General features: G+C 52.0%; 1 protein-coding gene across 1 annotated transcript; it reads left to right on the top strand.

Annotated features, from left to right (window-relative positions):
- The first annotated feature begins 1274 nt into the window (after nt 1-1274).
- Nucleotides 1275-12670, top strand: CPN1 (carboxypeptidase N subunit 1). Its single transcript, XM_066323787.1, has 9 exons — nt 1275-1698; nt 4526-4722; nt 5408-5563; nt 6009-6191; nt 7664-7775; nt 8474-8613; nt 8908-9007; nt 10424-10542; nt 12404-12670. The coding sequence occupies exons 1-9, from the start codon at nt 1476-1478 to the stop codon at nt 12533-12535; spliced, it is 1362 nt and encodes a 453-aa protein (XP_066179884.1). The 5' UTR covers nt 1275-1475; the 3' UTR covers nt 12536-12670.
- The last annotated feature ends 720 nt before the right edge of the window (nt 12671-13390 follow it).

The raw sequence follows: 13390 nt of genomic DNA, 5'->3' as shown, positions 1-13390 counted from the left end.
CTCTTCCCGGAAAACTGAGGTAGAAAGACAGCAGCCAAAGCAGATGTGGAGAACAGGTAGGAAAGCACTGGGAGAGAACGCTTTGCTGTGTGAAACAACCCTTGACGCAGAAACTAGAGTAATGCAGCACAGATCCACCACAAGGCTGAAGGGAAAGCAAATGTTTGGCATGGCACTGATTATCCTAGGCAGCCCATTACTGATGGCCAGAGGAGCTCCTCTCCAGCACGGCCTGGATAGAGCAGAATAGCATGCTCGTGTTACCAAACGGAGCCTTTCTCTTGGCCTGTCCAGCCATGATGGTAAATTTTTCAGCTGTTTGTGCTTGTGTTTGAGCTCTGTTTCAAGGTTATCCTAGTAAATACCTCAGTCAGAGCCACTAGGCTGCTGGAGTTGCTGCAAGACTGCAAAGCAAGGCTACCTCTAGCAGTGGTGAGGTGTCTGCTGCCCACTGGAATAAGCATGGCAGAGGGGCGGCGAGGAACCAGATCCCTCTATATCCAGAAACGGTTTGCAGCCCTTTGCCAGCAGACAGCAGGACACTTTCATTTGTCTTTACTCAGTTAAGCCATGTCCTGCTGCCCAGTGCCGGACAGAGCTCTTTCTCATGCCCACTCCCAGAGCAGGGCGGGGTGATGCCAGGCTTTCGAGCGGAGCTCTCCGTGATGGTCCCTGCTCAGCAGACAAGTCCTGCACCCCATCTCACGCTGCTCTGCCCTCCCCCTGCACCCTCCCAGCTCGGCAGTTTGCGCAGCCAGCGGTGGCGAGGGCGATGCAGTCAGTCCCTGTCTCTGTTTATCCCGGGAGCAATGGGATCGCCGGGTGAGCAGGGCCGGGCAGAGGGGCCGACTGACCCACGGAGCCCGCGGCGGTGCCGTCTCTGCTTGCCCAGGAGATGGGGCAGGAGAGGAGGCGCGGAGCCGGGACCGAGCTCTGGGGAGGAGCGGTGGGAGCTGCCCGAGCCGGGCAGGCAGGGGCCGGGATTCCCTGCGGGAATCGTGCGGGCAGCGAGGCCGCCCCGGCGCTATCCCCATCGCCCTGGGCTCTTGCCCCACGAGAGGGCTCGGTGACGGGCACCCCCCGCCCGGAGCCCCCTCTCCTTTCCCCCGCCCGCCGCTCCCCGTGCGCTTGGCAGCCCCGACGCCCTCCGCAGCCAGTTTTCCAGCCCTGCGCTTCTTCTGCGGTGACAGCCAGTGGCTGCGGGGGCCTGTTTGCTGTCCAGTTAATAAGTGAGCTGGAGCGGGGGGAAACTTCTCCGCCGGGGGAGAGCGGGCTCGCCGGGGGCCGGGCGGGCGGGGGGAGCATTCCTGCGCCGCGGGGCCCCGGCGCGCCCCGCTCCCGCCGCCCCCCGCCCGCAGGTGCAGGGGGCTGGCACTCGGCGGCTGGAAAGAGCTGGTTGGAGTTTGCACTTTAAGCTCCCGGCGGGGAGGGAGCCGGGGCTGGGAGCTGGTCCGGGCGCCCGGCGCCGCGGGAGGATGGCGCGGTGGCTGCGGCCCCTCGTGGGAGCCCTGCTCCTGCTCGAGGGCGCGGCCGCCCTCAGCTTCCTCCACCATCGCTACGAGGAGCTGGTGCAGGCCCTGTTCCGCGTGCAGAGCCAGTGCCCCTACGTCACCCGCATATACAGCATCGGCCGCAGCGTCGAGGGCCGGCACCTCTACGTGCTGGAGTTCAGCGACTACCCGGGCATCCACGAGCCCCGTGAGTACGGGGGGACGGGGACAGCGGCTCGGAGAGGACGGGCTTCGTTGGCACACTCACTGCCACGCGGCACTGCCGGGGCACTGTTGGGGTGGTGGGAGTCTCCCTCTCCAGGCAGGACTCCTGGCAGTGCCCGGGTGCCAGGCAGCGCGGTCCCCGGCAGGGATCCCGCAGCCAGCCCCGGGACGCGCTCGCCCAGCCCGCACACATGCACCGTGCCGTGCACCGTGCTTGCGTGGCTGCAGCGTCCAAGGCGCGTACTTTGGACGGAGCTCTGAGTTTTCAGCTCAAGCTAATGCTAGAACGCAGGCAAGTCCATCCCAGCACCCCACCTGCGCTACCACGCTCTCCCTCCCTGAGTGTTGTTCAGGCGAGAAGAGCAGCACCCACCCTCTACCCTGTGCTGCTGGGTAGTGACAGGAGAGAAAGCGTTCGACTCCTCCTCCTCCAGACAGCAAACCCAGCAGAGACCCCGGCAGAGAGGGCGCTGTGCTTCTACAGCCCTCCCAGCGCCGGGGGCAGTGCAGCCTCAGTGACAGGCTGGTGTCAGGGATCTCCACCTGCTGCCACGTGGCCCTGTGGAACCTTGGCAGCAATGGCCCTTGAGCTGCTGCCTGTGCAGCTTGGGGATGCTGCCGAGCCAGACTGCTGGCAGCCAGGTGCCCGGGGGGGGCTGAGGAGAGCAGCTGCCTCCCCAGGCTGGGGGGCTGCACACAGGGCTCCCTCGCATCCCCGTCTTGTGTCCCTGAGCTGCAGATGAAGACAGAGCACTCCCTACTTTCTTCAGGATCCTTTGCCTTTTCACGTCGTGGTTGATGTGGTTAGATGCAGGGGCTGATAAGTGCGGGCAGCCTATTCACAGGGAAAACTTACCAGCAGGGCTGCAGGGGTGTGCAGGACCTGTGCCCCCTCAGTGCAGCAGCCCCCACAAACCCCCACAGCACCCCATGCCTGGCAGCACTGCACTGGGGGCACACTACTGCAGTCCTGTGGCCCATAGTATCATTTCCAGGGGTGCCAGGAGGTGGGATGGGAGGCTTCCCACCTTGACTACCTCTGTGACAGCCCGGTTCAGCGCTGGGAAACCTGCGGGGCACTGAGGGCGTCTGGGGCACCTCCACAGTGCATCAAGGGCTGATTCAAAGCACGGAATGAGCAAAGGGCACTGGCAGCGCAGCACTGGATTTTAGACTTGCAGGACCACATGAAAGCACCTGGAATGGCTGTAGGAGATGACTCAGATCTCCTCTGCCCCAGGCAGGCAGCATGGACCTGTGGCCCTGCTTGTAGCATGGGCACCATCAGGCTGGCAGGTTCAGCTTGTATCATGAGGAATTTGGGAAACCGGATTTCCTTGAAGGACATGAAAAGTAATTCTGAAAAGCAAGCTCAGGGTCAATGGGCTTACATGCAGTAATTAGAGCTTGTGTGTCCATATACATAAGGTTTAGGGGTTGCATACTGAAAAAGGCTGACAAATCCTGCTGCAGACTCAAACAAAGCAGAGAATCCTTGCTGAAACCTTGTTTTTTTAAAAGCTGCACATATGCCCAGGATTCTTCTGTATTTTAAATAACTGGATTATCTAACTAAATCAGTTCTCATGTCCCTGAAATCTAACAAGATCAAAATATGTTGCCCACCTCTGGTGTCTTGTGAGACACAGCAATCGAAGGACATGGAAAAGCAAAACCTTTAGCTAAAATTAGACTTTTTTTTTTTATTTTATTTTATTTTAATGCAGCAAAGGCACAAGGGCTTTTGCAATCAGCAGCTCACAATCTGGGGATGTGATGCCTTTTCCCCCAGGGATCCTGATGGACATCATACCTGGCAGCAGGGCTGCATGCTGCCACTGCAAGTCTGATCCCTGCTGGTGGCCAGAAAGCTCATGGTGCAATGGCAGTCTCAAGATCTGGCAAGCCAACATTTCTAACAACACCCCTTTTTTTCTTGACTCTTTCATGTGACAGTCAGGCTCCCTTTTTAACTTAATTCCCCTGTTGTCTTTCATTCTACCAATGCTCGCTCCAGCCTGCAATGTGACATTTTATTTTCCCACTAGTAGCTGCTTTGAAAGGCTCTCTGGGAAAGCACAACCTGTCCCTCGTATGTCCTGCCTCTCTTTCAGCAAAGCAGCAAGTCCTGTTCCACACACTGTCTGCCTGTGGTCTCCCAAGTCTGTATTTTGGGACCTTATTTTAGAAGTCAGTGGCAAGAGACCTTTTTGGTCATACTGGAGCTGCCTGAGGGGCAGTTTGATCTATATTTGGCTCAGCTGCTGAGGATTTCTCCAGACTCTTTTCCCTTGAGGGTGAGGAGGCCTTAACCTTGACCTTGGGGGCAGGTAAAGCGGGAGGAGATGCGGAGCCAGGAATGTGCCATGTTGGTGAGAGGCACTGAGAGCAAATGTAGAAGAGCAGAGGTGGGAGAAACTGTCTGTCCCTTCCACTGCCATCTACCACAGAGCTGTGAGCCCCTTGCACTCCAGAGCAATCCTGCCAGTGCTCTCTCATCCCTTTGTGCTGCCTTTCACCAACCCAAGACCAAACCAGCAGCAAATGCTCCTCCTGTGTGCTCCAAAGACCCAAAGCAACCTGGAGGAGAGTCTGAGCTGCTCCCAGGGTGCTGTGGCAAAATGAAACAGAGCCCATATGAGAACTGTGCCACTCTCCCTCACTGAGGTTTGCATGTTCCAAGGGAAAAGGTCATTTTATGCCGTCCACTGGGTGTCCCTTGGGCTTGCCTGGGGCTCCCTGTGGTAGGTATTTGCTTTTCCCCCCTGCTCCAGCCCTGGCTGATGGCATCACTCTCTTGCTCTCTCCAGTGGAGCCAGAGTTCAAGTATGTTGGCAACATGCATGGAAACGAGGTGCTGGGCCGTGAGCTGCTGCTGCAGCTCTCTGAGTTCCTGTGCGAGGAGTACCGGCGGGGCAACGAGCGGATCACGCGCCTCATCCACGACACGCGCATCCACATCATGCCCTCCATGAACCCCGACGGGTACGAAGTGGCTGCCAAGCAGGTACCAGGCAGTGATCACCTGCTCCAGGCGGGTAGGGGCAGAAAGCCCTTCAGATGCCTTTGGGATCCTCTTCACCTCAGCTAGGAGGAGGGGGAATCCTTTCTCTTCATGCCCTTCCAAATTTGTCACCATCAGCTGCTGTCACTGCTTCTCACCTCCCTACCAAGGGCTCATGCTGTGTTTCCTGCCACAGGTGACCTTGGCAGCTGGTGGAGAAGACTCCCTATACGTGTTTTACTCTCCTTAGAAGTTATTTGTCACAGGAGGGTCACTGCAAATCCCCTACCCTAGACTGGGAAAGTGACAGTTGAATTCCACTGTCATAAGCAAGCAGGGACATGAGAGATGCAGGGGGAAATAAGCCCCCTAGTCCTCCCCCCCACCCCCACCCCCCCAAAAAAAATCACACATTTCTTTGTGCTGCTAGACTTCAGGGAGATATTTGGGGCTCTTTCAGCTAAAGCAAATTGTTTATTTGTCTTGTGGCTTACTCTGTCACCCTGGAGAATTAAGATAGTGTTATTGATTTTCCCTGTCACTACCAATACTCTTTATGGTCCTGCCAGCAATAACACATGTTGTGACTCATAGGCACTGAAGTGCTTTTATAGTCTCTGCTCCTCTGATACCCAATCTGACTGCACCCAACCTGGACTCACCCCTGTGATGCACCTTTGCCCCACAGGGCCCAGACAGCAATGGGTACTTGACAGGGAGGAACAATGCCAATGGAGTGGACTTGAACCGCAACTTCCCTGACCTCAATACACTCATGTACTACAGCAGGGAAATCAGCGGACCAAATCACCACATCCCACTGCCTGACAACTGGAAAAGCCAGGTACCAGTCTGGGATACCCTGAGGGCTACAGCATCCTCTTAGAGTGTCTCAGCATGCAAGCAAATACACTGTCCTTTGGCTTGCACAGTACTTGTCTCCTTCTCTGAGCCTTCTGCTGTAGAAAAATTATGCAATCCTGGTCCCGTATCACAGCTTGCACCTCTGCCTCTAACATCACAGCCAGCTTGGGGGAGCAGGCTGCAGTGCAGGGGGCAGAGGAAGTAGCACATGCTGGCTAACACCTGTGCCTTAGGTTTTGGGGTTGTGCTGAGGGAACTGCTTTGTGTATCAGGGCAGTTGGTGGAGAACAAAGGAAGCTGCAAGAGCTGCAGCAGACAAATTGCAGAACAGGGTCTGACATGGCAAAACACACCACAGTTTGGCATGGAGCAGCTGCTGGCACAGAGGTCTCTTTTCCCTGTGTCCTTCTCTCCTCTCCTTACAGGTGGAGCCAGAGACATTGGCTGTGATCCAGTGGATCAGCAGCTACAACTTTGTGCTCTCAGCCAATCTGCACGGGGGAGCTGTGGTGGCAAATTACCCCTATGACAAGTCCCAGGATCAGCGGTTCAGGAGCCACCGGCGCACGGTCAACACGCCTACCCCTGATGATAAGTTGTTTCAGAAGGTGAGCATGGCCACGTTGGGTGGGGACATTCCCTGGCAGGGTGTAGGGTGCAGAGTATGAGCTGGATGGGAGCTCTGGTCACTGCATCATGCAGGAGCTGAGCCAAGAAATGTGTTGGAAATAATCATTAGCAGACTACAACATTTCTGCCAGCCACTGGCTCAGGAGCCAGGTCAGGACAGTCCAACCCTATGAGCCAGTCCCACCACAGGGACAGGCTAGTCTTAACCCTCAGGGGCCTCCTCCTTGTCCATGCTGTGCTTGGGCTCCCCATAACCCAAATACCACTGGTATACTCAATAACAACCTGCTTTTCCAAAGCTGGAAGCTGCACCCAGCTTTGCCACACTGTCTTAGAATGCATAGGGTTTTTTTCTTCTAGAGAGGTGACTGGGGGCCTGCTGAGATCAAGATAAGGGAGGTGGGTGCTCAGTAGGGGCTTATGGATGGTGAAGAACAAGAACTACAACAAACAGCAAGAGCTCCTGGAGCATAATCAGACATCAGGGAATGCATCAGTCTGTGCTGTTGATCCTGTTAGTGCTAGCCGAAGCTCATGGTTTGTCTTCATTATCCCAGAAAACAATGCCTTCAGTCACTGCTTCCAGTAGGAAATACTCAGCACAAGAAAAAAGTAAGTCCACATCAGAATAGTTAGTGAAAAAAATAATTCCAGGCTAGAGTTCAGCCTTCTCTGGAAGCAGAATCTGCAGAGACTTGTCAGGACCTCCTGGGATCATGTCTGTGCTCAGGCCCAGATGTAAAGGGGCTACAGGCTGGGGCATAGACTAATGATACCCACATGGCCTCAGGACTCAGAAATGTGGAGAAGTAACTGTTTTCCTGCTGACACAATATTACACTGGAATCTGAACCATAATACAAGGGTGTAGAGTTTGCCTTAGAAAATGCAAATGCCAGTCTCTCTTATGCAAAGGACTGGCCTTGAATGCAGCAGCCCAGTTTTAGTCCTGCCTTCACATCTAAAAATAAATAGTAATCTTAATAAGGGCAACAAACAAATCGTTGCTAGAACCAGAAGTTGCCCAAACGCTTTCCTAATCCAAATGGCCCAGATACACATCTGATACTTGCCAGGACTGATACTTTCCTTTGTATATCTTTTCCCCATTAGTGCCATTTGCTGTGTGGGGCCAAGTGTCCCTGCATAGTCCAGTGCCCTCTGCTCCCCATCTTCTCAGCACAAGCAGGGCAGAAGCCGCTTATGCCATCAACAAGCTTTCAGCTTGCCAGATTACTGCTCTTCCTCCTTCGCCTTTATCTGCCTACATCTTGTAGAGGTTCTAGACACCTCTAGTGGTGTTTTGTGGCAGTGAAATGCAGAAGCTCTCTCCTGTCTGACTTCCCTCCCATGCTCCTCAGCAAAGGAAGGAGCACGTTTTGTCCAGAGCCAGGCAGGTTCTCCAGCCATGCGGGGCTGGAGCAGTGACCACTGGCTGCTCTCCCTCTAGCTGGCCAAGACCTACTCATATGCCCACAGCTGGATGCACCGGGGCTGGAACTGTGGGGACTACTTTGCTGATGGCATCACAAATGGGGCATCCTGGTACTCGCTCAGCAAAGGTAAGGGCTGGGCAGGTGAGCACCCCCCACAGCAAAAAGAAGTGAAGGGATAGACAAGAAACCTCAGGACAGGATGAGCTGGGGAAGGACTGTGCCCATTACCAGACACCATTCTGGTGTTTGTATCTCAGACCAGGAAATGGCTTGGGAGTACTTGAAATGGCTTGGGAAAGAGCCACAGAAATAGCCAAGGTCTGCAGAAACGTTCATCCTGTGTGCTTCTAGACAAAGGAAGCATTAATCCGTTAGTGTATTTGAAAATCCTACAGTGTAATTCCATCAAAACCCAAAACTGTGACCAAAGGGAAGGCAAAAGAGCAAAGGGAATCCCTGCTGGTTCCTGAAAAAACTCTTATCAAAAAAGGCACAATGAGGAAACTGAAAAATCAACACATTAGACTAGACAAAAGATTTAAGAGGAAGTGGAAGAGATATATAGGCCCTTGTGGTACCCAGCCTCTCTGGGCTTCTGAAGGCAATTTGGTGAATGATCCAGCTGAAAGAGAGAATTGGCAGCTGCAAGCAGAGGGCTGCATAGGTAGAGAAGTCTCTAGTTGCACTGAGCTGGAGGCAGGAGGCCTCCTGTGGAGCAGAAGAGAGTGAGACAGTTTTGGTCAAAGAAAGACAGGCCAGGATGACTGTGACATAGGAATAGGAAGGGAGCCATGCCCTGGCCATAGGCTATTCTTCTCTTCTAGGCATGCAGGATTTCAATTACCTCTACACCAACTGCTTTGAAATCACCCTGGAGCTGAGCTGCAATAAGTTTCCCCCTGAGGAGGACCTGGAGCGGCAGTGGATGGCCAACCGGGAGGCCCTTGTTGCTTTCATTGAAGAGGTAAAGGGGCAGTCCTGAGACCTACACCCTTCCCCTGCAGATCCCCATGGGCCCTGGTGGTAGGGGACCAGTAGGCACCAGGCATGGAGGGGAGCTGGTTATGGAGCTTATGGGGTGTTCTTGTTGGTGGCCGTTGGGGAAGCTGTTGTGTCCTAGACTGGCTCTGGTGGGGACAACCAGGATCACCAAGGGTACAGGGAAAGGTAAGGTTGTCCCCAAAGCTCTGCCCTGTTCAGCAATAACCTCTCGAGCAAAGGAGGGGCCTTGAACCATCAGTCTGTCTCCTCCCTGCAGGTTCACCAGGGCATCAAAGGGATGGTGTCAGATGAGAACAACAACGGCATTGCAGGAGCAGTAATTTCTGTCCAGGGAATCAGCCATGACATCACCTCTGGTGGGTTGTCAATCCACTTACCTGTCTGAATATGTGGGCGAAGTTAGCAGGTGAGGTTATGATATGGGCGGCCATCGTGGTTTGCTTCCCAAAGACACCAGCTGGGAGAAATACGCCTTATCCTTGACCAGAGTGGGCTTAGGAAAGCCTAGGAAAGACAGAGACAAGAACTGGAATGCAAACCTTATTGTAAAGGACTTCAGAAACTCAGCTCCTGTTTTATCTGGGAGGGACAATTGAGGAGATAATCTACTCAAGCCTGTAAGTATCTACAAAGAGCTGAAACAGAAGATAGCAAATAACAAGATGAGAAGACAAAGAATAAGATGAAAGACTGAAAGTTCACACCAGACAAGTTTAGACTGAGAGTGAAGTGCCACTTTATCCAGTTGTGGTTGTTTCTCCTTTGCTGGCCAATTTTAACCTCCTTTCCATAAACACCCTCCTCCAAGCAGACCGAACATAACAGACTGCCTGCAGAAAACAGCTGAGATTACAGCTCTTCAGAGGTCAGACCATGAAATCATTAAAGCTCCTCCTGGCTATAGGTCTGTGGGTCAGTAACACTAATATTTGGCACTTATTCCAATCTGCATAGGAAAGGGGTCTGTGGAAGAAATCACAGAAGAGCTGGCTGCCAAGTGCCCTCTGAAGTCTCCTGTCCAGCTTGGAGCAAGATTGTCCCCAGGATTGGCTCTGATCAGCCACTGCTCCCTCCAGCCATTTCTCACTGGCCCCAAGGATGGGTATTTCAGAGCCTAACTGCTGTCCTGTGCTAGGGCTCTACCACATTCATGGTGAAGCTGCACTCCCAGATCCACCCTGAAGCAATTTGCAATACCCATCCAGTTACATAGATTGGATTTTACTCAGATTTCCAAAGTAATCCATAATGTGGTGTTACCTCACTGTTGGCCATCTCCTGTCCCTAAGCACAATCTGTCAAAGTGCTCCTGGGGCTTTCTTAAGCAGGGAATCACGGAGCAGCTGAGCTAATGAGCAACTAAAACCTGTTAACCTAAATGTGGCAAAATTGCATATGGCAGGAGTTAGATTATGTTATGCATAAGGAGTCAGACTGGAGCTGTGATTGTCCTTAGGTCTGCTGTCATCTGACTGGCAAGTGCTCACCTTTGCAGCCTCCCTACACAGGCATGGCCAATGCTGCTGTACAGTCCCCTTTCATGTGGCTTTTACTTGCAGACTGACCTCTCCTCCGTGGCACTAATGAGGCGTCACTTGCAGTGTACCAATGTGAATCCAGCCTTGAGGTAGCCAGCAGATTTGGGGGGAAAAAAATCTGGGTTTTGAAGGCTACACTTCCTAGAGGAAGTAACTCAGCAAGTATTATTGGAATGTGTTTTGCTTTGCTCCTTGAGCATCCTGAGTGCTTTCTTTTCCTATCTTGTGTTCCAGGTGATATGGGGGATTATTTCCGGCTGCTGCTGCCTGGCACTTACACTGTCACAGCCTCTGCAGAGGGGTACCAGCCCCTGACAGTGACAGCAACAGTGGGCCCAGCTGCACCTTCATTGGTGAGTCAGGCTGCATAGTCACAAGGGTTTCTCAAAATATCTTCACCCCAGGGAGAAAGAAATGTGGTGAGGGATGTCTAGTGAGCAGCAGAGAAAGGAGATAGGATGTAGAGCGTTTCCAGTGGCTACAGGTTATCTGTTTTGGCAGACAAGGCTCCACACAGCTCACAGCAGGGAACAGAGAGAGGACAATGCCATGTGCCTTTCAATTCCTTACTGAGGCCTTGCAGCTGCATTGGGCTGCCTTACCAGCTCCTGTGTCCTTCTGCCTCTTGGGCATGGGAGAGCTCAAGGCTGACTAGAACTGCTGCTTTTCATCTCTCCCTCCATCATTTTCACTCTCCAGGATGAGATGATGTGGAGACAGCATCTGTTTCCTGAGGTTCAGTTATCCCCCCAGCTTTGTGGGTTTCAGCACTCTGCTGTAGTCTGCATTCTGCCTGAGACCAAACGTTATTAAACTCATAACAAGAGGCCAAAGTTTGCCTTTCTTTTTGCTGAGACCACCAAAGACAAATGGGAACTGAATGCCAATAAAGAACAGCCAAGCACCTTCAGGAAATGAAGTGCTCTTGACACTGGTGTGCCTCCTACAGTGCCTTTCTGAGGGCTGGCTGGACAACTGGAAATTGGTTGTAATCACAGTGGGTGGTGATCCCTGCTGCTGCTTTGCCTTGTGAACATGGTGGAATCACAGATGCAGGCTCCTCAAAGAACCAGCAGGACCCCCTCCCCCCATCTGCAGCATCCTGGCACATCATTTGCTTCACTGTATGTACTCTGGTCAGGCTCTGCTGTAAATACACTGTGGTTGTTCTCCCACCTTCCATCGCTTCATCCCACTCTGCCCAGCCTCTGAAGTTCTTCCAGAGCTGCCCTCTTCTCAGGATTAGAAACCTTCTAATTTTCGTACTAAATTTATTTATGGTCAGTTTATGTCTATTTGTTCTTATGCCAAGGTTGTGCTTTAAATAGCTCCTTTTCTTCCCTGGTGTTTATTCCCTGGTGTATTTACAGGGAGCTGTCAAGCCCAGTCCTTTGTTTTGCTAGGTTAAGCACTCATCTCTTTGGGTTTCCTTTTTAAAACAGATTTTCTTCTTACAGTGTTACTGTAGAAGACTGATTTGTTCCCTTATGGTCTGATTTTTTGCATATCTCCTCTCACAGCAGCCCTCCTGTTCCAAGTTCTGCAACACCCTCTGTACTCATTGTTCACCCCATCCTTCCCCGAAGAAGCCCATACAGCCCCATTCCACTTTCACCTTCCTGTATGGCATCCCCATTCCCCATTTTTCTGATGCTGTGTTTTGCACACTCTTTGTCACCTTCTCCCTCTTGTATCTGCTTGTATGGCTGTAGTGGATGGAAAGAAAAAACTTTCTTGGATTTTTTTTTTGCCTGGATCCACCAGAAACAGTGGCTGCTGAAAGACTGATTAACCTATCAAGACGCAATTGGAAAAGAACTGTCTGTCCTAACTTATCCTGTGTATTAAATATTGACAGAAATGCAAAGCAATGCTATGTGTCTACTCTTTGCTGAGAAAAGGAGAATAAAGAACATAGCTCAGTCCCTTGCCATTCATAGGTCCTCTTCCAAACCATCCTAGGACATTGCATTGCCACGGAAGCAACTCTGCATAAGAAATATAGTTCATTGTTAGTACATTTTCCACAGGAGGAACAAAATTTACAGCTGCTTTAAGAGCAGAGTTCCTTTAACAATGGCTGAGACCCCTTATTGTTTGACTCGGCCCCAGAGTCAGCTCCGAAGGCAAGTAGCAGAGGCAGGTCCCGCAGACCCCTGAGCCAGCAGAGCACACACACGGTGTTAAATGCAGTTACCTTTGTTCTTTCTCCAGGTGCATTTTCAGCTCAAACAAGAAGTGGTGAGAAAGCCTTCGGAGCGCAAAGCCTCAGGCACACGGATGAACAACAAAGCCCTTCAGAAGAAGGTGGTGCCAAGAGCCACCCGCCGGGGGACCCAAAGATGAAGACAGCTCGTTTGGCTGAGAGCTGGGGAAGCCGTTTACATGGGGCTTGGCTGATGACTCCAGCCAGTGAACTTTCCAACAGTCCAGCATGAAACTTGCCAAAATTATCAGGTTATTAAACAAGGAAGTATTTAATCCCTGAGCAAATTGTGAAGTCATTCACAACAAAGTGTGCCTGGGCTACAGTTCCCTGGGCAGTGTAGGCTTGCTGAGGGGTCTGCTCCATCCAACCCCAACTGTTATTCTGAGCACAGAAGCACCTAGGTGAGATCTGACAACTGTTGATGAGTAGAAGTCCAAGCCAGGTTATTTGGATGTTCCTTTGAGACAAATACCCTGAACCTTGGTTCAATATGCAATAGATAAGTGTGGGTACTTGATGCCAGCATTGTGCTGTGTAGGTACAGCATAAGCTGTGAGAGTTTTAATTGGGTTAGGAGAGAAAGGATCCATAGTTCAGTGAGGTGGAGTACTACAGGCTGAGGCTTAAAATGCTGCTTAGGCTGTGTGGGCAGGTTTGGAGTGGAAGCAAGAGTAGAAACAAAGCTGGTTATTTCCATGGTAAAAATATCTTAAACAGACAAAACCTTTCTAGCATTCTTCACTGAAAGTAACTCCAGAGTGTTAAACAGTACCACCTATATGCCCCAGTGATTTCTTTTTTTCCTTGGGTGGTTATCCCAGTCTCCACCATACAGCCATCAGTTACACTGTTCCTCTTCCAGTCTAAAGCTTGTCAAAAACATTCCTTTGCTTCTCCTCTTTTGCAAACATCTCTTTGTTTCTTGTGAGCAACCTGTACCACCCTACTGCAGAAGCAATATTCTGCACTTCACCCCTCACCATCAGGTTTTC

This window comes from Sylvia atricapilla, chromosome 8 (assembly GCF_009819655.1).
Source record: "Sylvia atricapilla isolate bSylAtr1 chromosome 8, bSylAtr1.pri, whole genome shotgun sequence".
Lineage (NCBI taxonomy): Eukaryota > Metazoa > Chordata > Aves > Passeriformes > Sylviidae > Sylvia > Sylvia atricapilla.
This window is presented reverse-complemented; position numbering and strand designations above follow the sequence as displayed.